This window comes from Mandrillus leucophaeus, unplaced genomic scaffold, assembly GCF_000951045.1.
Source record: "Mandrillus leucophaeus isolate KB7577 unplaced genomic scaffold, Mleu.le_1.0 Scaffold295, whole genome shotgun sequence".
Lineage (NCBI taxonomy): Eukaryota > Metazoa > Chordata > Mammalia > Primates > Cercopithecidae > Mandrillus > Mandrillus leucophaeus.
Window position 1 is genome coordinate 1,485,649 of NW_012103087.1, and position 26,767 is coordinate 1,512,415.

Consider the following 26,767-nt stretch of genomic DNA (forward strand, 5'->3'; position numbering starts at 1 on the left):
AATATTTTGTACAACAGCAACATTGTTAGAGTAAGTAAGTTACATACTAAGATGACTTATTCTGTAGGGGTCAACAAAATAAAAGATAAATTCTTCAAAAAAAAAAAAAAAAAAAGAAAAAAAAGAAACAGTCCGTAGTTACCCCTCTCATTTACAGATTATTTAATAAACACGTTTCATTGGTATTAACCTCCAAATTATTTAGCTTTATTTTTTTAATAGCATGTGAGGTTTTCTGGTAAAAACCTAAAAGAGTTCTAAAAGAGCTGTAACAATTATTTAGTTTTAAAAAATGATTTCATAGGTAGTCAAAGTTCATAGAAACAGATAAATAGAACGGTGGTTGCCAGGGGTTGGTTGGGGGAGAAAAAAATTGAGAAGTTATTTAATGAGTATAGAGTTTAAGTTTTGCAAGATGAAACAGTTCTGGAGAGCTGCTGCACAACACTGTGAATATTCTTAACACTCCTGAACTGTACATTTAAAAATGGTGAAGATGGTAAAAAGAACTATCAAATTGTACATTTTAAATATGTGTAGTTTATTATATGTCAATTATACCTTAATAAAGCTGTTTTAAAAATGATTTAAGTTTTTCTAAATGGTATATTTTGGAGGGACTTAAAATTTTTAAAGTTACATCAAAATCTCTTATAAGTATTTTATAACATAATTTTACCTTTTTCAAAATTGTAAGAAATGATGATTGTACATTTCTTTAATAGTAAATTTACTTAAAAATTTAAGGTAGCAGGACAGTAAAAATCTACCACTGTCAAACATAAACCTATAGTATTCTATAGAAGCCCTGTTTAAAAACAATTACAAAAAAGTTGACCCAGATTACAGACAGAATTTAAAGTCTTAGGCTCACAAAAACAAAGATAAATAGATGGGACTTAATTAACCTAAAAAGCTTCTGCACTGCTAAAGAAATAACCAGCAGAGTAAACAGACAAGCAGAGTGGGAGAAAATCTTCGCAATCTATACTTCTGACAAAGGACTAATATCCAGAATCTACAGGCAACTCAAAAGGATCAGCAAGAAAAAGACAATCTCATCAAAAAGGGGCCTAAGGACATGAATGGACAATTCTCACAAGAAGATATACAAATGACCAAGGAACATGAGAAAATGCTCAACATCACTATCTGGGAAATCCAAATCAAAACCACAATGTGATACCACCTTACTCCTGCAAGAATGGTCATAATAAAAAAATAGAAAAATAATAGATGTTGGTGTGGACGTGGTGAAAAGGGAACACTTTTACACTGTTGGTGGGAATATAAACTAGTATAACCACTATGGAAAAAAGTGTGGAGATTCCTTAAAGAACTGAAAGTAGAACTACTATTTCATCCAGCAATCCCACGCCCTCTATCTACCCAGAGGAAAAGAAGTCATTATACAAAAAAGATATTTGCATCCCCATGTTTATAGCAGCACAATTTGCAATTGCAAAAATAGGGAACCAGCCCAACTGGCCATTGGTTAAGGAGTGGAAAAAGAAAATATGGTATATGTATATACCATGGAATACTACTCAGTCATAAAAAGGAATGAAATCATGGCATTCGCAGGAATCTGGATGGAATTGGAGACCATTATTCTAAGTGAAGTAACTCAGGAATAGAAGACCAAACATCTTGTGTTCTCACCCGTTAAGTGGAAGCTAAGCTATGGGGACGCAAAGGCATATGAATGAGACAATGAACTTTCGGGGCTCGGGGAAAGGGGTGGGAGGGGATGAGGAATAAAATACTACACACTGGGTACAATGTACACTGCTTGGGTGATGGGTGCACCAAAATCTCAGAAATCACCACTAAAGAACTTAATCATGTAAATAAATAAATAAATAAAAAACTAAACAAACAAGAAATCTTAAGCTTATTTTTAACTTTAAAAAATAAAATGAAAAGATTACTCAATATATTCAATAAATTACTAATCTACGACTTCTTGACAAATGTCCATGGTAAGATGATACTACTGTATTGTTAAGACAAGTCCCACTTTTTAACTAATACTTATATTTAAATACTGTGACTACTTTAAGCTTGGATAAGGGCTAGGCAAATTTTATGTGAGAGTTTGTTTTTTTGCTTTTGAGACGGAGTTTCGCTCTTTTTGCCCAGGATGGAGTGCAGTGGCCCGATCTCGGCTCACAGCAACCTCCGTCTCCCAGGTTCAAGTGATTCTTCTGCCTCAGCCTCCCTGGTAGCTGGGATTACAGGCATGTGTCACCACTCCCGGCTAATTTTGTATTTTTAGGAGAGATGCGGTTTCTCCATGTTGGTCGGCTGGTCTTGAACTCCCGATCTCAGGTGATCTGCCCGCCTCGGCCTCCCAAAGTGCTGAGATTACAGGCATGAGCCACCACGCCCAGCCGTGAGAGTTTAACTCGTCTACCATTTAGGAAGAAAAACAAAGCTAAAAATTAGTCACTAGTTCAGCCTTCTTATTAACATATTTTTGTTCTCTGACAACTCATTAAGGAGTGATAGTAAAGGAGTATCTTTTTTATAGTGATCTGAAGGTAAAGAGCCTTCTTAGAGAAAACTGATCAAGACTTATACTTTACTAAGGGAAAGAAAGGCCTGTTAAAAAGATGTGAGATAAATACATGAAGAATGACTAGTTCTTTCCTAAGCTAAACTGAAATTAAGAACTAGTGAATACTTCAAAAGTATTTGCTGAAAATTAATATAAAATTGCTACACCCTAATACAAAAAAAAAAAAAAAAAGGGATAAAGTCTTAACTTTCTCTGAATCGTTCTGCCCTTAAACCCAAACTATTGCAACTCTTCCTCCTGCTCCTCTCCCAGGATCACCTGTTTGCAATGACTTCATCTTTGCCTCCAGTCACTCCTCTCAGCACTTCCCTCTAGTAACTTTGTCTGCTCTAGGCCCTCAATTGTTTACTGATATCTCATGCTACAACAATGTTTAGAAAACAGGAAGCATTCAACATACTCAGTGCTGAGCAATGAGACGCGGTCTAGATAGATGTCTAAAAGGATTTTTAGCACAGGGACACATAAGAGGGAGCTGGACCAAAAGGAAAGGGGTCTGTGGGCTCAACTGTGAAGAACAGGTGGTGGTGAGAGAGTCTTGGGGAAAAGGAAGCATGAGCATTCTAGAGAGGGAACATAAGCAATGTCTTAGAATTAGAGAGTAGCATGGCGCATTCTGAGAGCCAGCAAGGTGATTTTCACAGTTAAGAGAGAGTTTCTGGGAGAATTAGACCGGGTGGTATTGAGTAGGACAGGATCTTCCAACATAATGATTTAATAGTAAAAATAACAATGAACACTGCTAAGATGTAGTGAATACTTCTATATGCTAGCCACTATGCTTAATGCTCTACAAATAATAAGTCATTTAATCCTCACAGCAAATCTATAAGGTGAAGATTATGTGCCTTTTTACAGGTGAGAAAACTGAGTCTGAGAGAGGTTAACTCATCCCAAATCACTCAAACGAGAGCTACAGATGCCAGGATATGAATCCAATTCTGATTCTAACGTGTGCTTCTTTATTACTGTACCTAGTATTGGGGGTAGGGAGTGGCAGATTAATTTCAATAGACAGTAAAGAGAAAAAAGCTTTCATACTAATGGCCAATAACAATTTATCCTTCACTAAGGTTTTATCTTTTGTACAAAGAATGTTCAAGATTTTATTTTAAAAAGTTACTAAAAATTAGAAACAAATTCTCAAATTAAGGGAATACTTAAATTATGACAATGTAATAGAGTATTATGTAATCATGAAAAATGTTCTTGAAGCATTTTTAATAACATACAAATTCACTTAGGCTACAATGTTAAGAAGGGATACAAATTATGAGGTTAATGAAAATAGCAAAAAGGAAGAATTGAAACAAATATGTAAAAATAACAAAGTAATAATATCTGGGTAGAGGGCCACCAGGTGATTTATTTTCTTTATACTTTTTCCTACAAACTTCAAACTTATCACAATGGGTACCTATTACTTTTAAAAATTAAAAAAAGTAGTGACTAGCAATACAAGATATCTTTAATGTCCTTTTCATCCAATGATGAAGACCCAAATTTCCTCCTTCTTAACTCTCCTCCCGTCTTAATTTTCTCTGGTTTTCACTCCACTATTTAGGGTGGAAGTGTGCATACTTATTCATATGTCTATATATTTGATGGCAATTGCACTGATGGTAAGACTGTGCAGAAGGGCACCAGGTTAACAGTTGTTTCTCAAAAGAATTGAGAATCATGACTAAGCATGTAGGTTTTAAAGTCACATAGATCTGAGTCTGAATTCTATTACTGTAATTTGCTTACTGTGTGAACTTAGGCAAGTTTCTTAACCTCTCTAAGGTTAATTTTCTAACATGCAAAATTAATAATGATATTTTTCTCATACAGAGTTATGATTTAAAGAGCAAATGCACATAATGTACCAGGCACAGAGAAAAAAACTCAACAAAAAGTAGTTATTATTTGGGAAGTGCTGTAACCTTTATGCTACAAGATTCATATTTTCATCCACATCAGTCTAAATATGTCCTCAAAAGTGAACTGGCAATTATATTTATGTCCCTATTCTACAATATAAAGGGATTTTGCAGAGTTAAGGCCTCTATATTTGAAATCCATTTCCTTTATTACACCGGTGTATTTTGTTATTAGTTTACTTGCTCATTTTCTGTATCCTTTTCAAGATTCTAAGCTCCATGACCAAGTTACTTACCAGAGCCTAGTATAGTACTTGGGAAAGGCTTGTCTTCAATAAAGATCTGTTGAGCAGGTAAAACTTTATAGTGTTCCAGTTTCAAATTCTGTATGTCTGTATCTCCAAACGTATTTTGCAACACTTAAGTGGTGGGAATGGAAAAGGGAAACTAAAAGTGACAACCATTTCCAGTCCACCAGAGTCCCTACAACTGCTGTCATTTCTTTTCTTCCTAATCCATTTAGCTAAGCCTTGGAAGAGAGGTCTAGCTCTGCCAAGAGTCTCCCAACATGAGCACTCCAATGAGAACACAGTGTAACAGTGTACTGTCGAAAATGCACTCTTCCCTAATTTCATACTTCAGAAAAGTGGCCAAATTAAACAGTAAGTTATGACATCTATTGAGAATTGTGAGTGTGCAATGAAGAGTATGGTAGCATTTCCTAGGCAAAAAACAATGCAATTAAAAGCAAACAAACACTAAGTCTTCATTTCTCATCTGAAAAATGGGAGTAATAATACCAGTCCAATAAGTATATTGGGAGGACTAATGGAGATAGAGCATATAAAGTACTTAGCACAAAAGTAAGTACCAAATAAATGGCAGCTATCAATAAAACACAATACTAAGGTGAACAGCATGCAGGGGCAATAACATATCCCGTGTGAGCTAATTTTTGAATAGTAAAATTGTCTAGTAACTTGAGTTTCATTTTGAGATTACACTGTATTGCCTGTAATTTTCATTTGTACGAAACTTTATTATTTAACCCCCAAAATTTAAATCTTTTTATATTTGCATTTTAATACTTGAAGTTCTATAATTTAAATTTTACTTTATGACAAAAGTTATAAAAAACCATGAAATATTAACAACCATTCTTTAAAAAAACTATATACTTTACCTGGCCATTTCCAAGCAGAGATGTATCTTTCCCTATTAGTAAATAGGAGCCAAAAAAGAAAATAAAGGCATGACTGAAACCCAGGATGGTCCAATAAAGAAATGTTTTAATACTTAAGAGGCGGTTTTTACTAATGTCTCTGTTAAAAAGAAGAAGAGAAAAAGAAACACATTAGGGATCATTTATTATTTGCCTACTAAACAATTACTATAATTTGATAATTAAAAAACAAGGTATTTTAAATTTAAAATTGTTTGAAAATATTAGCACAAAGAATAAGTAAATCCAAATTTACAAACCACTACTTATAATACCATACATCTGTTTAATAGCTTATAGTTCACATAATATATTCAAATACATTTCTTCATTTGATAAAGAGATATGAAGACTTGGCACAATGGCTCATGCCTGTAATCCCAGCACTTTGGGAGGTCAAGGCAGGTGGACCACGAGGTTAAGAGATCAAGACCATCCTGGCCAACATGGTGAAATCCCATCTCTACTAAAAATACAAAAATTAGTTGGGCGTGGTGGCACACACCTGTAGTCTCAGCTACTTGGGAGGCTGAGGCAGGAGACTTGCTTCAACCCGGGAGGCAGAGGTTGCAGTGAGCCCAGATCACGCCACTGCACTCAGCCTAGCGACAGAGCGAGACTCCGTCTCAAAAGGAAAAAAAAAAAAAAGAAATATGATAGGCTGGGCATGGTGGCTCACGCCTGTAATCCCAACACTTTGGGAGGCCAAGGCAGGAGGGTCACCTAAGACTAGGAGTTTGAGACCAGCCTGGGCAACACAGCAAAACCTTGTCTCTACTAAAATTAATAAATAAAAATTTTAAAAAATTAGCCAGGCATGGTGATGTGTGCCTGTAATCCCAGTTACTCCAGAGGTTAAGACAGGAGGATTGCTTGAGCCTGGGAGACTGAGGCTGCAGTGAGCTACGATCTTGCTACTGCACTCCAGCCTGGGTGACATAGCAAGATCCTGTCTCAAAAAGAAAAAAAGAATTATGATATAGGCATAACACTTCACTTTAATTTTGAAAAGTTGATTTATCTGTTATTATATTCTTCTGTTAACATTCAGTCACTCTGCCATAATGGTCTCTTTTTAGTGAGGTTATCTGAGTTAGGTTCAGCACTGAAGCTCCTAACTTCCCTTCTAATAATAGCTATTATGGGAAGAACAATCTATGCCAATCTTAGGTCAAGCCCTGTCCTAGATAACCTGAGGAATCAAAGTCAATGAATCCAAATCTAGATAATGAGATGCCTCTATAAGTGATACTTCAATAGCTACCTCTGTAATAGCTTATGGCGAATACCATAGCTGGTACTGAGGAACAGGTCCCAGTCACATCTCTGTGATTACTTGGTTCTGGGGAAGCAGGAATAAAGCAGAGAATCTGGGGTGGGAATTAATGTCCTCACCTCTGGATTTTGCACTAATTATTACATAAATTTTGCTAACAGTAGAAAAAACACTACCTTTTAGGAATTCTAGAGATTATCAATTATGAATAACTTCTTTTGTGCGCATGAAATAGAATGTTACTGGTTGCAACAGTAAGTGAAAATTACACAACTGCCCGGTGCTTTCCCAGGATGAAAGTGCTCATTCTTAAAAAACACTGGAAAAATTAATTCAAATTTTGTCTTTGAAAGAAACCTTTTTTCTCTGATATTCAACAACTGTAAATCATACCACAACTGAAGAACTTTCCTTAGGAAAGCATTAATCGCCAAGACATAAATAAATCTGCTTATTTTTTACTTAAAAAAACTGAGAAGGCCATTTAATACCAGAAAACACTTACCGATAGAGAGTAGGTTTATTTTGTAACACATGAGGGTCTACATGCTGTTCCAAAAGACTATATATCAGAATAGGTAGGGAAGTAAAACAAATATTGTATAAAGTCAGGTACACGCCATCATACAACGTCTAGAAAGAGAAATTGGTAGGAATGTTGAGATTCTGAATTATGCATTACTATTATGCATATATCACAACTATGCATATTAAAAACAAAATTAAACAGTTTTAAAAATTTATACTAAAATCCATTTTAGTAACTCCAATTAAATAATTCTAATTTGTTTTTAATATTGACATAAACATATAATGTTCCCAGGTTGATACTCTTTGTGCGAACTGGAATATTTTGCTATGTCAGGTGCTTCTGGAATTACAGTGAGTTAGATAAACATTTCAAGATTCTCCACAATTTGATCACTGTGAAGTAATTTTATATAATTCTTCTCCATGTATTCCAGGCATCTTACTACTTGTTCCACATGCAACACATATAGTTTACCTTTCATGGCTTTGTCTCCCTTTCTACATCCTACCCTTCCTTTAAGGCACTGAACAAGACTATCTTATTCCATGAAACTCTGAACAATGGCTTAACTCCTTAACAATATCCTGCTCCTCTAAACAGTCACAGGTACCACTGTTGGTACTAATCACTTAGCACTCTGCCTATGCTTTACATATTTTTTATTGTTATTAATACTGCCTCCCAAATTACACTATAAACTCTCCAGAAAACCTAATCAAAATAGGTCAGTTTTCCCTGTCATATTGTCTTAACACATTCTTTAGTTCATTCAGGTAAACAAACTTTTACTGGTAATCAATGCCGAAACAAATATTTGGAATTTAGAGTTACAGGTTGTAAACAGGATAAAACAGCAATTAAGAATAGGAAAAACTCATGAAAAACCTAAGATAATAAAGCTCTTTTTTTTTTCAATAAATTAGAACTAATGTCTTGATCAATTTGAGATGTATAGTATGGTATGTGAAAAGGGTGCCTGCCACATTAGTCAGAAGCAGTAGGTCAAAGTCATAGTTTAGTCATTAAGTTAGCAAGGCAAGTTACTTAATTTCTGTGGATTTCATTTTTCTTTTCTAGAAATTAAAACAAAGTAGATCAGGACTAGTAAGTATGTGACATGCATGCAAACAAAGACCTACCCTGTGCCCATTACAACTACTGCTAACGAATTACATTTTCCCTCTGAGCCTGCGGCTTTAGAAGCCTTTTCAATATACTCTAGGTGCCCCATCAATTATTTAAAGGGAATTTCTGAGATAAAACCTATATGTCATCCCTGGACTAAATCACTATTGCTCCTTCCAAATCCAAGACATTTCAAACCAAAATAAAAATGAGGTGAACCTCCAAGTTATCTGGCCTGGCTTGATTTGGATTTTACAGGAATATCACAAATAAGTGATCAAAATTCTCTCATAAGCTGTTAAGGGTTATTATCTATTTTTAAAAGCATCCAGAATTATATTTTGGTATTAACACTCACCTCAAACTGAAAACCAGAATAAATAAATATTATGAATATTATGCTGGTTAAATATACTAAACAGTTTTGTCTGGTTCCCTGCAGGACTAAGAAAAATGAAAAAAGTCCCTTCAAACATCTATCAAAGTCTGAACATAAATACCTTACTCTAAAAGGACAAAACACAAAACACAACTTTCTATTTACTTACTTGTTGAGAAAACAAACAGTAGAACTGATACAAAAACTGGGGTGTGATAAAGCACACATTCTGAAAAACAAGATTAAATGGAAAATAATTAAAATATTTAGGTCTAAAAGACAAAATAAAAAATAAAAATAATGGCTTTAAAGTATCCAAAAACAATCTCAGTTGGTATGGTAAGTAAAGGATAAGGACTTGTCTATATATAACACGAATGCAGGATTCCCATTTTATCAAAAAATGTCTAAAAACATTCTAAGCAACAGTGCAGATATCAGAATGAAAAAACCCTTGACTCCTCTCATTGCCAAGCAATACTATAATTTTGAATTTACGACCTTCAAACTATTACTCAATACTTTTCATAATAGTACAATAAGTAAGACTTACTTAAACTTTAGGGCTATGATATCTTTACAACACAAAAATGTTTAAAACACACAATAAATCAAACTATCAAAACTTCTTCCCATCTCAATATACTCATATTACAAGTAAAAGCTAGAAAAATAAGTTAGAAAAAAACTGCCATCATCATCTTAGAGCAATATGCAATCTACATATGTTCTATCACTGGATTGTGGCTATCAATTATAGAAATATATGCAACATAGTACACTCTGGTGTTATTAAATATATCGGTAACAGGGACTCTTAATGTGGGTTCTACAGACTCCCACCTTATACAAAAGGACCCAAAGATAGGACAGTATTTCAACATAATTTGTTTCTTTGTAACCCTATGTATTTTACCTTATGCACATAAAATCTCTATATTGAGGAGCTCACACATTTCACTAGACTACTAAAGGGTCATTCATGGCATAAAAAAGGCTAAAAACCTCTACTTGAAACCATTATATTGGTGTTAAAACTTATTGCTGGTTCAGGACAAAATAACTTTAAAGATATCAAATGTACTGTGTTCCAATTTGCACGGAACCCGTGGGCCACAGGCAACCACTGATTTGCTTTCCGTCAGTATAGAATAGATTCATGACAAAATACTGTTATTTTTACTTATTGAAACTATTTTAAAGAAAAATGTATACAGTTACAACATTCCTTAAATTGAAACTTCATATTACTGTATCAATAATTGGTTCTAAATACATGAAACTCACCTTATAAAAAAAATACTGTACAAGGGTAGCTATTCTAATATAATAAAAATGACCATGAACAAAAAGCAATTTGGAGAGGAATTTAAATCTGGCTATTGCATAGTCACTGTTTCTTGCAGCCTGTCTTCCTTCTTTACCCATGATTCCTATAATAAAAGGGACAAAAGATGTGTTCACTGGTAACTGGTAAGTGTAATTTTCATGATAAATCTGCAAATATCTTATTTATATTAGTTGAACATGCACTTAGGAACTTTAAATTCTATATACAACAGATGTCCAAAAGGTTGTTCTACTTGAATATGTAATTAATATAAAGCTACGATATTTATCAGACACATAACACCAATTTCCAAAGAATTAGAATATAAAAAGATAAAATACAATATAAAAAGTATTAGTGAAAGTTAAGGATTTAGTAGGAACATCAATATTACACTAATTAGCACAAGTACTGGGTAACAGACTTCTGATGGACAGAATGCTGTAAAATACTTAAATACTTCACTATTTTCAATGAATATAAAAAATATTCAAATTGAGTCATTTGAGATTAGCAAAATAAGCATGCTTAACACTTTCATGAATAAGTCAAAGTGTGCTTTTTAAAAGGAAAATGTGAATTTAAAATAAATTTTTTAAAATGTACAGTATCATTTGAAATCAGTGCATCATTTCATCTGACAAATATGAATACTTTTTTAATGGTTACAATATTCCTTAAGGTTTCAAAAGAGAAGAAGAGTCATTGCCAAGTTTGTATTTTTCAATCTAGAAGCAACTTTTAAAAACTATTTTTCAAAACTAAAACTTTTGTCACAAAAGGATGAAAGTGTTCCAAAATGTATAAGCAATGAAAAAAAAAAACTGTATTCATAATCCCTAGAGAAAACCCGTTTTTAGTCTGCATTCTTTTAGAAATTTTCTTTCTGCTTATTTCATGTCTGTGTGTGTATGTATTTCATACATACAATAAAATGTGGCTCAGGCTGGGTGCGGTGGCTCAAGTCTGTAGGATCCCAGCACTTTGGGAGGCCAAGGCAGGTGGATCACCTGAGGTCAGGAGTTCAAGACAAGCCTGGCCAAAATGGTGAAACCCCATCTCTACAAAAATACAAAAATTAGTTGGGCATGGTGGTGGGCACCTGTAATCCCAGCTACTTAGGAGGCTGAGGCCAGAGAATCGCTTGAATCCAGGAGATGGAGGTGCCACGAGCCAAGATCGGGCTATTGCACTCCAGCTTGGGAAATAAGAGCGAAGCTCTATACCAAAAAAAAAAAAAAAAAAGGATTGTTTTACAACTTGTTTTTGTTGCTTAACAGACGACGGACACTGCTTAAAATGTATACTTGTAATGTATATCTTTATGAACATGCTCAATTTTTTTTCCTACAAGAAATTCCTGCATGCATAATTGCAATGTCAATAGGCATACATTTAAAATTTTGTTTTGAATAATAATGCAGGGCTTACCAATTTATGTTCCCACTAACATTGTATAAGACCATTTGTTAATCTATACCTTTACCAACTCCAGGTTTATCAATGTTTATAACGGATGTCAATCTGATAGGAAATTTTAACTTCCATTCCTCGGAATGTTAGAGAAACTAAACTTTTTTTTCATACGTTTAGTATTCTTTTTAGATTTCTCCTTTTGTGACAATTGATTGCTCACATCCTTCCGCATTATTTCTACTGGAATGTTTTTCTTATTCTCATTAATTTGTTAACACTTTGTAGACCAGGATTATTAAAACTTTGTCATCTATTTTACAAATATTCTTTACTAGTTTGTCCTTTGTTTTTAAAATTTGTTTTGGGAGCTTTTACCTCTGCATGATCTTTTCCCTATAGTTAACTATAGTTCCTTGCTTTGGTGCTGTCCTCAAAAGATTCTTCCACACCTCAAATAACAGAATTATTCATTAAATTTTCTTCTATTACTTTTTAGGGTCTTTGTAAGTGATTTAAATCCTAATCCATCTTGAATTTGTTTTGTTATAAGTAATAGAAAGAGACTCAACTTTTCTTTTTTTTCCAATCACTAATCAGTTTTATCCATTTATTTTTTTACTAAATAATTTGGTTTCCTACTTATATGAAATATCTCCTTTGTTATATTCTAAACTTCCAGATGCTTGAATGTATTCTAGTCACTGGTCTGCCTGTTATCATTACAGAATCAAACTGTTATAAATACTGTAGTTTTTTTTATGGCTTTAAATGTATGGTATAGGAAATTATCATCAAATTGCTATGAAGATTTACAGAAAATAACGGTATACAAACTAGAAGGACAATTAAGTTTTCAAAATGAAGAGTTAATTATCTGAAAGAGGAAGGAGTTGATTTGAGAGGCACACAGAAAATATCAGACCTGATAACTACCCATTCAGCACATTATAGAGACTATTCCAGAACAGGAATTAGCTTAACTCTCAAATTTTATCCTTCCATAAAAAATACCATGCCCATACTTTTCATTTTGCTCTGTATTTCTACAATAAGATTCTATGGCTAAAAAGGAAAGGATTAATACATTAAATATAATGAAATGATACTAGCAGTCTGAATCTAGTAAAAGTTTTAGGCAAAAATAGAAAAGAATAAGGATAAAGGTTATTAAAATGAGAAAACTACTTGAGATTTTATATTTTTATTGCAGTTTGGTGCAATTTCCTGTCTTTATAATTATCTTTAAAAAGGACTGTAGGATCTTTAGATTCACAAATAAACGGAGTTAACAGTAAGATTCTAAAACAAGAACTATAAGTGCAACTATGTAAATCACAAATTTAGAATTTAAAAAGGATAAAATAACATGTGAAAGTACTTTAAAAGGTACAAAATGGCATGTAAAAATAAAGCTACTTTTATTATGAAAAAGAACTGGCAAAGATAAAATTCACTAATGTGGTATTTATTTCCTTTAAAATCTGAAACTAAAATTTGGAATGAAAATATACTAACCAGTGGGCTTAATTATAGTAAGTTTCTGATGGGGCACACTGTGCTATATTATTACCATGTTGCATTTAGTTTTCATTCACAAATTTGATACCGCACTTTAATCTACAAAAAGAAAATTCAAAACCACCAAGTAATACCACCAACTTTAAAAGTTCAGGAAAAACTTTTCAGGAAAAATCAATCACCTATGCCAACATGGGCTTCTTGTATCATGCTTACGTCATTAGCACCATCACCAACAGCCAATGTTATAGGTTTCTCAGGTGATATTTTTATTAGTCTTATTACCTGAAAGACATAATGAATTAGTTATTTATGACACAATTTCAATTTTCTTGCATTTATATAATCATTTATCTGAAATGACTCTAGTAAGAACACTAATGAAATAAATATTTAATTTTCTATTAGACAATAATATGCACTGAGGTTCATTTTTTTGAGGGCGTCTCCACTAAGATTTTAGAAATGTCTTTCAAAAATGTTATAACAAAAACAGAATTATCTTTGGATTTTATGATGAGAAACAAGAATCTTTTAAATATAGCTTAAATATTTAGAAGGCTTAATAGTGTAAAAAAAGACTGCACTTAATTGAACTGTTAGGCAAATGTTTTTAAGAAATTATTTTTTCATTTGATATGAAAGAAGACAATTGTTTCCTCTTGCAATACAATTTTAAGAATTTTAAAAAATCAATCAAGATTAAATTCAATGAACTCAAAAGAAATGTTTCTTTGGCATTCTTAAATGTACTTTTACAAAGAACCTGGGTATTTGCTCTGTTTGGTCTCCAGTTTTAGTCTCCACAGACTGGGGTACATGAATTGTCATAATATCGGTACTGTAACAAAATTCCGTGAAGCCCGAAAAATTGGATGTCTAATTTATTAGACCTATATGGGAAATAATCAGTATTCAGATGTGCATTGCAAAGGATATTTGTGAAAAATAGTCTAAGACCACAAATTCCAAATTTAGAATTATAAAAAATGTTTATACAGGCTTTCACTTGAATCACATAGGTAGCTAAAATTTAAATATTTCCTATATATAAGCTTTATATTACAAGTTAATTGGCTTTTCAACTTTTTACACTAAAGCTCTATTTATCACTTTATGGCCAAAAGTAACAGAGAATTATCACTTCATGAGAATGCAAGAATAAACGGAGATCAACAGAACCATCTAAAGGTGCAAGTAACTGATGTCTCCTAGGCTCCTTCACTTGCTAAGTAGCTAACTTGGGAAACATTAGTTATCACAGTTTAATTTCTGCGAGATCACAAACTGCTACTCATCACAGGTTTTCTGGGTCACTATGAATAGTTGAAACTCACTCTAAGAATTCCAGAAGTCTGATGTGCATGGTTAAAATTTACAATATGTGACTGACTCTTGGCAAAATTTATATATTGCACACCACCAAATGGAACTATGTAAGGTATTAACTTTAAATAATATGTTTATATCTAAATAGCTTTAAGGGACTTTTTATAACACATATACATACTTTTGCTTTCTGCAGTGGAGCCATACGACAGCATAATACAGCTGAACAATTTCTGCAAACTTCCATAAATAATTTTTCATGCTCCCTGAGTGCAAGAGATAGGCTGGTCCCATCCACTACCAGCCCATGCTGAATCACATGATCCTCTGTAATTCTAAAAGAGAAAAAATTATATTCTCTGTAAGATACTTTGAAGCCGTATTATTTACACTCATATAGAACAACACATTCTTACTGAAAGATGGATCTTTTACCCACAGCCTTTACTGTTATAAGACTGTTATGTCAGGAAACAAACTGTTTTATTATCTTAAGTTTAAAATTAAGCAGAATTGAGTCACTAATGAGTAAAACCGATAATATTCAATTTTTCTTTTTTTTTGAAACAGGGTCTTGCTCTGTCACCCAGGCTGGAGTATAGCAGCTAACCGCAGCCCTGAGCTCCTGGGCTTAAGTGATTCTCTCACTTCAGCTTCCTATCTGGGACTATATGCATGAGCCACCATGACTGGCTAAATTTTGTTATTTTAGTAGAGATGAGGTTTCACCATGTTGCCCAGGCTGGTCTCAAACTCCTGACCTCAAGCGATCCGCCTGTCTCAGCCTCTCAAAGTGCTGGGATTACAGGTGTGAGCCACTGTGCCCCGCCTAATATTCAATTTTACAACGAACTGATATAGGTATAGTAATTATATTTTCTAAAATGTGAATTGTAATACATAATCTGAGGATATTCTCCCAAATTGTATGAAAAGTCTTACAAAAATCAAAACATTGTTTTAACATTCAGCAAATCCTAATTAAAATTTAAAAAACTATATGAAATCAAGGATGTTCAGGAAAAACCATGAGCAAGATTCACCACACGCATAACAAGCAAAGAAAAGAATGAAGGAAGAGTACTGTCTTGCAATAGGAAACCGATGATGGATTGTAATGCCAGATATTACTGTGGTAGAAGATGGATAACACCTCACATGTGGGCATATGCTACTCCAAGTACAGTCTCACTGCTGGAAGGTGGGCAAACTATTTGTTGCCAGGAAGAGATAAGGAGCCTACACCAGAATGTAAATCAACAAAATCACTAAGCACACTATTTTATTAAACTGCTTCCCCCTGCAATTCTTTGGTAATAACACTTTCTTGATGAAGGAAGTATACGCAGATTTACATTTTGATGTAAGCTCCTTTATGTTGTTGAAAACCAGTACTCAGTGCAGCACTGTGCTATATACACCACAGAAAAGCACCAAAGGTTCACAGAATAGCAGACTCTGCTGAGAACTATCCCTCCAATTAAAAATAAGAAGTGAGAAGACTATTAAATGAGCACAAAGTATAAAAGCTAAACATACATTGATAGATTTTAGTCTTATAATAAGAAACTTTCATAAGTTAAAGCAATGTCTTTCATAGTATGCCTAATCACTGTTGTGTTGTACTATAGCTATAAAGCAATTCACTTTACACCATAAAGTTTTATAAAATGTATTTTTCTCATTATTACTAATTCTCCAATATCTGAAATCAACACCTATATAGACTACTTTTCTTCCCTATTGGCCAAACTTTATTTGGCAACTTGTGCTGCCTCCAATGTCTTCAGCCTGTCCAAAGCACTACCTGAGCAACAGTCCTCAGAAACGCTAGCAGTCAAGAGTGGGACAGAGATTAGTTTTCCTAGGAAAAGTTCCCAAGGCACATGCAATTAGGTTTTCCTCTGGACAGGCTTCATGAATCACATTATGATCTTACAATCCATGGAGTAATATTTAAGAAATATGGAAAAGCACCTACATCTCTGGCACATAGGTAGCATTTACACATCTCTGTAGCCCTCATGCATCACTACTCTTCATACCCTGTCCCATCTATACCACTCCCTGGCCATACTTTCTAATTATTTCCTTGAATATGCCCTCCTCTCTCTCAGCTCTGGGAATCTGCATGCACTGCCCCCTTTGCTGCCTTTCTTTTTCTGACACAGCAACTCAGTCACCCAGGTTGGAGCCCAGTGGTGTGATCACAACTCACTACAGCCTTAACCTCCCTGATTCAATCCATCCTCCCACCTCAGCCTCCCAAGAAGCTGGGACTACAAGTATGTGTCACCACACACGTCTAATTTTTGTACTGTTTGTAGAGATGGGGTTTCACTATGTTGCCCAGGCTGGTCTTGAACTTCTAGACTCAAGTGATCTGCCTGGCTTGGCCTCCCAAAGTGCTGGGATTATTGGCCACTGTGCCTGTAAATCAGGATTATGAGCCACTGTGTCCAGCCTCCCCTTTGCTTCTTTGTGTCACTCTCTGTCCAGTGAACATTTGGCCCCACAGGAGGCAACACAGTCATTGGTTGTTCAGAGCTCTCCCTGGTACCCCTAGTCTAGGCTAGGCTTCTCTCCTCTGTCCTCCCAGAGCTTCTGTTCTTGCCTCAGATACAGTTCTGTAGGGATAGGACTATGACAGTGTATTTACTTTTCTGTTTTCCCCACACACTGTAAGTATCCAGGGCGTAAACAACACACCTTATGTCTCTGTTCCAAATGCCTAGACAGGTGACAATATATCTTTGTGAAAGAATGGAAATATATACTAAAGTTTTCAAAGGTACGAAATTCTTTGTGCAACAGAAGATTTTTATCAAGATTTTTAGACTAGATACTTCCTGAAAGTGTGAATGAATAGGTCTATTGACTTTTATGGTTATCTCATAAAATGTATTCCATCAAAAGGCATCTTTAAAATATAACATACACTTCACATAGCAAGTGCTATGGTTTGAATGTCGTATCCCTTCCAAAATTAACGTGGAGAGTTAACCCCCATTGTTATGAAGCGGGGCCTTTCGGGAAGTGATTAACTCATAGTGGCTTTGCCTTCATGAAGGGATTAATGCCCTGATAAAAGAGGTTTCAGAGATTTGCCCTCTCTTGCCTTTCATCCCTTCCACCATGTGGGGACACAGCAATCCTCCCTTCAGAAGGATGCAGCAATAAGGCGCTATTTTGGAACAGGGAGCAGCCCTCACTATACAACTTGCTGGTGCCTTGATCTTCAACTTCCCAGCCTCCAGAATTGTGAGAAATAAATTTCTGTTCTTTATAAATTACCTAGTCTCAGGTATTTTGTTACAGCAGCACAAACAGACTAAGATGGCAAGCCTAAAATTCACTTTAAGAGTATAGTCTTCATTTTATAATACAGCTTTTGTACAAAAAAGAAAACAAATACTAATGATTAGCATATTCGTTAAAACCACCTATACACAGAAGACTTAAATAGCCTAAATTACAAATAATAATCTTCTGATGACTTTATTATGTTACTAACCACTGCATAAGCTTTACAATTTTCAGCATTTTTTAAGTAGATATTTATTATTTTTATAATCAGAAAAATTTTTTAAAAATTATTTTTATTTTTTAGGTGAGAGCACGGTTCACTGTAGCCTTGAACTTCTAGACTCAAGTGATCCTCTTGCCTCAGCTTCAAGAGTAACTGGGACTACAGGTACACGCCACACACCTGGATAATTTTTAAATTTTTTGTGGGGACAGGGTCTTGTTATATTGACCAGGCTGATCTCAAACTCCTGGGCTCAAGCGATCCACCTCAGCCTCCCAGGGTATTGGGATTACAGGCACGAGCCACCGTGCCCAGCCAGAAAAAGTATTTAAAAAGGCATATATAAAGTAAATGATTCTAAGCAATTAATTTCTGTGTTTTAGGGAGTTCATGATATTGCAGTATTTAAATGTTTAAAGAGCCACAATGTTGTTGACATTGTCCCCCAATTGTAGTATAATTAGCTAAATCAATTGTCTTTTTGCACTCAAAGATCCAGTGTGACCCTATTTAAGAGATATTTTAAATAGGCCCTATACAGGCCAGGTGCGGCCTGTATATAATATAACCTATAATCCTAGCACTCTGGGAGGCTGAGGCAGGCAGATCACCTGAGGTCGGGTGTTCAAGACCAGCCTGACCAACATGGAGAAACTCCGTCTCTACTAAAAATACAAAATTAGCCAGGCATGGTGATGCATGCCTGTAATCCCAGCTACTCAGGAGGCTGAGGCAGGAGAATCACTTGAACCCTGAAGGCGGAGGTTGTGGTGAACCCAGTGCGCCACTGCACTCCAGCTTGGGCAACAAGAGTGAAACTCTGTCTCAGAAAACAAACGAACAAACAAACAAACAACAACAACAACAAAATAACCCTGTATGGTCTTTTAAAAATGTCTCTTAAATAGGTTTTAAAAAGATGAAATCCAGACTTTGGTATCACATAAATGCCTGCATAAAAAATAGAAATATAAAACACTGAATGTATATTAACAACTACGGTATTGTCTCTCTGTGTTTATTTTTCTGGATTAGTATCACAAGACAGCAAACAACAGAAACCCGCAGGAGACCTAACACGCTTACATGCAAGCAGCCCTGAGACTCGAATGAAGCCCTCCCTAGTTTACTGTGAAAAATTAGACTGTGTTCAATGGGGCATCATTTGCCCCCATATGCGGCAAAACTTTGATATGCCCATAAAGCATGGATTTACAAAAAAGACAGAATTTAGAGTATAAATTCTTATGAAATAATCTTGAACAGTAAAATGTAGCTTAATTTCCCAGTTTGGTCATGTAAACTAGATTAGGGGTTGGCAAATGTTTCCTGTTATGGGCCAGAGAGTAAATATTTCAATTTTAGGTTTTGTGGGCCAAGAGGCAAAATTGAGGATATAGGTAGTTATCGAATGAGAGGAAAAAAATCTCAACAAAATTTTCACTAAGTTAAGGATGTAGCGATCATTGAGTATAATTTTTTAAATAAGAGAGGTTTACTAATGAGAGGAATGAAAATATTTCTTTTGGGCAAGGGATAATATTTTGTTTAACTGGGGTTCAAAGTTAACATTGCAAATGTTCATCTGTTAATGCCTATCTGTAACGAGATTTTTACATTTCAATACGATAGAACTGTATGTAATGAGATTTATAATTCATCTTTGAAAATGTCTTTTCAAACAGGTAGCACAGCTAACATATCAATGCATAATAAATAATGCTTTGCCATCTAATTCAAAAATAAAATAATCCCCTATCCACAGTGATTTTTTAAAAAAGTGTAATGTTAAAAGTCCACTTTTCTTTTCTTGTTTTGACATGATGGCCATATACTGACAATAAAAAATGGTAAAATGTCGCGATATGGTGCTATGCATGGCACTCCAAACACTATCACATTATATGTATCTCACTGTGATTTGCAGCGTATCAAACAGCAGTGTGAAGTTGAAGAAAAGTATTTTGTAAAGTCTCTGCTGCAACTACTCAATTCTGGTGCTGTAATGTAAAAGCACTCGTTGATAATATGTAAACAAATGAAAGTGTGTTCCAATCAAACTTTATAGACACTGGAATTTGAATTTCATATACTTTTCACTTGAAATATTATTATTCTTTGGATTTCTATTCAACTATCAAAAAATGTAAAAACTACTTTTAGCTGACAGGCTGTAAAAAACAGGCAGAGACAGTGGGCTATATCATCGGGCCCAGGGAACCACAGTTTGCTAACCCCTGAAAGGTACGATACAGTTACCTATATTCTTACCTTCTGGCAAGCTGCCTCAACTGTTCAGCACATTCGCTGTCTGATTTCTGGTTTATAAGTTCAAGGATGTTCATGGTTCTATGAAAATGGCCACATGATAAACTCACACTAACAGCTGTTTCATGTTTATCTCCAGTAAGTACCCACACTTTGATACCAGCCATTCTCAATGCTTCAATAGTTTCTCGAACTTTATCTTGTAGTCTGAAAAGAAACAAATTAGTAGTAGAGAATACTTTTATGACTGTATTTTAAGTTAAACTACATAGTATATTTAAGGATAATTCTAAACTCCTTGACCTATGCATGTTATTACATAACATAGCAATATAACTGGAATTTCCTCTCATTAAGAAACATGAATAAATAGATTGGTTAACACAAAATCAACCAATTCAAATCTACAATTTCATATATTAAGAATGTATCTTCAAAGTTGCTATTTATAGGATGAAACTATGTGCTCTTCATAAACTCCTGTTTTATTAGGAAGTCTTACATTTCAAAAAAGAAGATTTTTCTCTTTTTATTTTGATTAAAAAAAAACTCAAACCACTCATATAGTTCAAAAATCAGACTGTAGAAAATAAAGGTCTAGCTAACTTCAGGTGAGTCTCAGAAATCTCGTAAGGACAACCAAAAAGTAAATGAAAACTTAGATTTTAAAAATATGCAAACACCCTTAGGTCTAGGTGGTGGAGGTAAACATAACAACAGTCTTAATCTGCAGGATTCAATCTCAGAATTCAGCTAAATTTGAGAAACTGTGAAACAGACATTGAGATAGGTGCTGGGAACAAAGACAAAGAATAAATGGACTTCAAGGATTTCACAGGTTAACAGAGGAGAAGTCTTTAAACAAATAAATAAAATATAGTGCCACAAAGACAACAACAGAACTACCTACAATGAGACTTCACAAAGAAGAGAATTTTTAATCCTCTTAGGTGTCAGGAAAGGTCTTACTGGAGTGGACCTAATATCTAAGCTATACTTTATGAATAGGTAGTCACAGAGGGATGGTGAAGGGAAGAATCACCCAGGAAGAAGGCCAACATAGGCACAAAACAGAATAGTTTTAGCTACAGATGGCATGCAGAGACAGTTTGGTATTGTTGAAACATAAAGCAGAAGGAGACAGTGGTAGGAAGGAAGGCTGGAGAATTCAGCAGGTGGTTCAAGTGTTTGCATGACACACTGAGGAGTATTCTAAAGATTCAAGCCTATAAGAAAAAACTATAGAGAGCTGGTTTCTTTCATCTATTTCAGATATCTGGCTAGAACAAAAATTGTACATACTGACTGGGAAAAATTAAGAATTTAGTTCTCTATTTTGATCTTAAATATATTAATTTATCATAGGATGTTAGTAAAGAGAATTTATACCACATATTAGAACACTTGGTTACAAAAATTCTTACGAGAGAAAAATAATATTGTTTACTTATCTGATACTTACCTGTCTTCTACTGCTGTGGCTCCAAGTAATATCAGGTCTTTCTCTATGAACTGAAAAACATCTGCTAATTTCTCTTCCCGCTGCTGCAAGGCAGTCCTGGCTTCAAATATGCGTTTATCTATTTCCTCATACTCTTTTGATGTAAATTTTCTATATGCTATACACAGAGTTCTTAGCCCTTTCTGAAACAAACAAAAATTAAAGACAAAAATTGAACACAAACAACTAACAGAAAATCAAGAAGTCACTATCAAAATACACTGAGGACCAAGTACCAAAAGTCAATCACAAATCATTTAAAAAGTACCATCACTTAGTGACAGGAAATAAATAGTGTCACAAAGCCCTACTGATCTGAGTCATGGGACACATATGCATCTTTCAACTTCTGATGTTTTTGTAAAAAGTTGCTCAAAATAGACCAGGCACAGTGGCTCACGCCTATAATGCCAGCACTTTGGGAGGCCGAGGTGGGTGGAACACGAGGTCAGGAGATCGAGACCATCCTGGCTAACATGGTGAAACCCCATCTCTACTAAAAATACAAAAAATTAGCCGGGCATGGTGGTGGGTGCCTGTAGTCCCAGCTGCTCAGGAGGCTGAGGCAGGAGAATGGCGCGAACCCGGGAGGTGAGCCGAGAGAGCACCACTGCACTCCAGCCTGGGCGAAAGAGTGAGACTCTGTCTCAAAAAAATAAAAAATAAAAAATAAAAAGTTGCTGAAAATAATTAAGGTCACTGAATTGTAGAATATTAGAGCCTAGAATAGATCATAAAGACTATCCTATCAGTGCTTTTTAAACTGTGTTACGTGGAAAGCCAGAAAGTTCTTAATACCTTCAAGGCTGTCGAGAGAGAGACAGCTGCAGGTTCTACCTTCCTGTTTTAACTTACAATTCCATTTTTACCTACTTCATAAAATTTCTAAAGCAAAGGAGACCATAATCTCCTAAAGGTTTACTGTATGACATAATTTGCCTTTCAAATAAACAAGTCAATAAAATGGCCATTATAAAAAATACTTTTTAGATTTATCAAATAAATGATTTTAAGGAATATATCTTTACCAGTGAATTGGAATCAGAATTGATTATCTGGTTCTACCAGGCTCAAAGTTTTCTTATAGTATTCATCTCTGAAAATTGATATCTAAATCTAAAGACTTATAAAAGTTCCTTTTCTTGTTACATGCATTTTCCTCAAGAAAACCAATAATAAATATTCTTTTTTATTTTTAGAGACAGGGTCTTGCTCTGCTGCTTAGGCTGGGGTGCAGTGGTATGATCTTGGCTTACTATAGCCTTGAACTCTTGGGCTCAAGTGATCCTGCTGCCTCAGCCTCCTGAGTAGCTAGGTCTATAGACACGTGCCACCATGCCTGGCTATGTTTTATTTTTTTGTAGAGACAGGGTCTTGCTACATTGCCCAGGCTGGTCTCAAACTCCTGGCCACAAGTGATACTGCCTCAGCATCCCAAAGTGCTGGGACTACAGGCGTGAGCCACTGTGCTGAGCCCCATAATAAATATTCTAACAACAACCTGGAAGGCATAGACTTAAAAATACTATATGACACTATTTAGCAGATTTCCCCCTTTTTTTTTTTTTGAGACGGAGTCTTGCTCTGTTGCCCAGGCTGGAGTGCAGTGGTGCGATCTTGGCTCACTGCAACTTCTGCCTCCTGTGTTCAAGCGATTCTCCTGCCTCAGCCTCCCAAGTAGCTGGGACTACAGGTGGGGTTTCACTCTGTTAGCCAGGATGGTCTCAATCTCCTGACCTCGTCATCTGCCAGCCTTGGCCTCCCAAAGTGCTGGGATTATAGGCGTGAGCCACTGCGCCCAGCCCTATTTAGCAGATTTCTAAACATTGCCATTCCCTGACTTATAAATGACCCATACCTATAAATGTGCTTCTTTCAGTTGATAAAGAACCATCTGTTATTAATACACGAATTCATTCTATAACAAATACTAAGCACGAACTATGTGCCATCATTATTTTAAATATTAAAATGGTGATAAGGCAGAACCATGTCTTTGTTCTCACAGATGTTACAATGTGGTGGATAAACTGGAACATAAACAATTAGGAAACAAATAATGGGAAAAAAATCATAAACTGTTAAAGAAGGCAGATGAGCAGAGGTGAGTGTGGAGTATACATTTACAGAAATGCAAAAATGAGAGACCATGAAGTTCTAAGACTGAGAGAGAACTGCAAAATAATTTTGTTATTTACATGAATGATGGCTCTTTGTTTTAATAAGATTCCCCTATATTTTTAAATTTTGTAAATAAGAGAGATATAATTCACATACCATAAAATTCACCTCTCAAATAGTACAAATCAGTGTTTTATCACATATTCACAGAGTTGTGCAATTATCACCACTATCTAAATCCACAATATCTCATTGCTCCCACGAGTACTCTCCTTTTTCTCCTTCCTCCAGCCCCTGGCAATCAGTAATCAGCTTTCTCTGTGAATTTGCCTATTCTGGATATTTCATATAAATGTATTATTAATATATAGCCTTTTTTATGGCCTCTTTCACTCAGCATAATCTTTTCAAGGTTCATCCATGTTGTAGCATACATCGGTACTTCATTCCTCTTAACAGCCAACCGATATTCCATTATATGGATATACCACATTTTGCCTATCCACTCATTAGTTGGACATTTGGGTTTTCCATTTTTGTGGCTATTGGAAATAATGCTGCTTATGAACATTCGTGTATAAGTTTTTTTGTGGACATGTTTTCAGCTGTCTTGGGTGTACACCCAGGAGTAGAACTGCTGTGTCACATAGTAACTCGATGTTTACCTTTTGAGGAACTTAGCCAAATTATTTTTCAATGTGGCTGTACCATTTATAATTCTACCAGCAATATGTGTATAAGGGTTCCAGTTTCTCCACATCATTAGGATTCCCCTATGTTTGTTTAATAAACACTCTTTTAAAATAGTGTAGTTTGAGTAGACTTTGCAACCAGAAATGCCCTGACTGTAGAATAGGTTTGAAGAGAAGATATATTTTAGCTTGCGTTAAAAGCATTAAAAGTCGGTTTTCATAAAAGGAATGTGGAGCCAACATACAGTGTAACACAACTGCAGAATTTCCATAATTTTTGATAAATTATAAGAAATAAAGTCTGAAATCTTTCATAAATATATCTTTTAGAGTTTTTTAAATCATAGAAATTTGCACTCACCAAAGCAAATTCATCTACATGAATTCTGGTTTTTTCTATTTCTCCGCCTATACATTTAGGGAGAATTGATGACTCAGCTCCTTTAGCAAATAATAACTTCTCACCTACAGACAAAAAAAAAAAAAAAAAGAGTTATCAAACTCTTAATATTACATAAATAAAAATTCATGAAAGTTTAGACTGGTTACCTGAAGGTGCCTGAACAATTACACTCATTCTCCTACGATCTGAATCAAATTCCAGAATATGAAGCAGTTTGTACCTAAAGAAAAGTAAGAAAGACAAAAACTTTACTTTTTTTAAATAATATGAAGTGACTATATGGAAATAATCCATATATAAGATAAAATGGCTAATTTAGAACAAGAATTAATCACATTTTCATGATAGGTTACATGACATTAATAACAAAACAGGGAAGAAATAGAAGAGACTGACACTGAGTAATTACCAAATGCCATATATTTTATATACCTTATGTCGTTTAACAACCAAGAGAAGCCAAGAAAGTAGGTCTTATCTCATTTTTATAGATGAGGACTATTAACCTCAGAAAGATTAAGTAATTTGCCTAAAGTCACGTAAGCTTGTGAGTGGCAGAGCAAAGACTGGAATCCACATCTGCCCAGCTCCATGTTTTTCTGACTGAAAAAGGTAGCTGATTCTCAGTGCTTTTTTCTGTCCTAATACACCTGACGAACACAACACACATTAATATCAAAGGCTCATTATAGCAGTGACTGTGAACCTGGGTGTGTGTGTGCAGGGGTCCATTCCCTCGTGCCTCTCTAGGGAGCTGTAAGAGAATTTGTGTGGCTACATGAGGTGTGGCTTAAAGTATTCCAGATGAATCTTACACAGTGATTTACATATGATATCTTCACACATCTCAAAGAAAAACAATGATTGAATATGGTTTGTAAGTTGATGAAATAAGCTAGACAGACTCTCACATAAAAGTAGCCAAAGAATTGGCCCTATTTAGTATGGAAAAGCATAGTTTGGAAAAGCACAGCTGGAATTGACATATGATCAGAATTGCTAAAACCATGAAAGGAGTAAGTATATTAAGCATGAACTAATTTATCAAAGAATGGAAAAACTAGATATAGACAGCTGTTCCTTCATGTTTGAAAGATAAAAATCACAGGAAAGTTTTCTCTATTCACTAAGTAGAAACCTACAAAACTCATTACCCAGGAGCAACTAAAAATAAACATACAAGTAAATTCAAGAATCATTAAGCTAAAATATAGATGAAATATTCAAAGCAGACTATTGTTATAACTATGATGAGATACAATATAATGTTAACATCATTCTAGAGCAGAGTTCAGTAACTTTTTCTGTAAAGGGCCAGAGAGTAAATATTTCAGGCTTTGCAGCCATATATGGTCTCTGTTGCATATTTTACCTCTTTTTAAAACAACCCTTTAAAAATGTAATGTGGGCCAGGCGCGGTGGATCACGCCTGTAATCGCAGCACTTTGGGTGGCCAAGGTAGGTGAATCTCTTGAGGCTAGGAGTTCCAGACCATACTGGTCAACATTTCCCCTAAAAATACAAAAATTAGCCAGGCATAGTGGTGCATGCCTGTAATCCCAGCTACTTGGGAGGCTGAGGCACAAGCATCACTTGAACCTGGGAGATGGAGGCTGCAGTGAGCCAAGATCGTGCCACTGCACTCCAGCCTGGGTGACAGAGCAAGATTCTGTCACAGAAACA

The 26,767-nt window shown here is 35.0% G+C and overlaps 1 protein-coding gene across 1 annotated transcript in view; it reads right to left on the minus strand.

Moving 5' to 3' along the window:
- The window catches only part of ATP11B (ATPase, class VI, type 11B), a 114,563-nt gene that overhangs the window by 33,399 nt on the left and 54,397 nt on the right, over window positions 1-26,767 (minus strand). Inside the window, exons 15-24 of the mRNA XM_011986161.1 lie at window positions 25,231-25,304; window positions 25,043-25,146; window positions 21,830-22,011; window positions 20,371-20,574; window positions 14,752-14,905; window positions 13,424-13,526; window positions 10,265-10,410; window positions 9,147-9,206; window positions 7,447-7,574; window positions 5,627-5,765 (exon numbers count right to left, since the gene is read on the minus strand). Of these exons, the coding sequence (XP_011841551.1) occupies window positions 5,627-5,765; window positions 7,447-7,574; window positions 9,147-9,206; window positions 10,265-10,410; window positions 13,424-13,526; window positions 14,752-14,905; window positions 20,371-20,574; window positions 21,830-22,011; window positions 25,043-25,146; window positions 25,231-25,304 (1,294 nt within the window). The remainder of the gene's footprint in view (window positions 1-5,626; window positions 5,766-7,446; window positions 7,575-9,146; window positions 9,207-10,264; window positions 10,411-13,423; window positions 13,527-14,751; window positions 14,906-20,370; window positions 20,575-21,829; window positions 22,012-25,042; window positions 25,147-25,230; window positions 25,305-26,767) is intronic.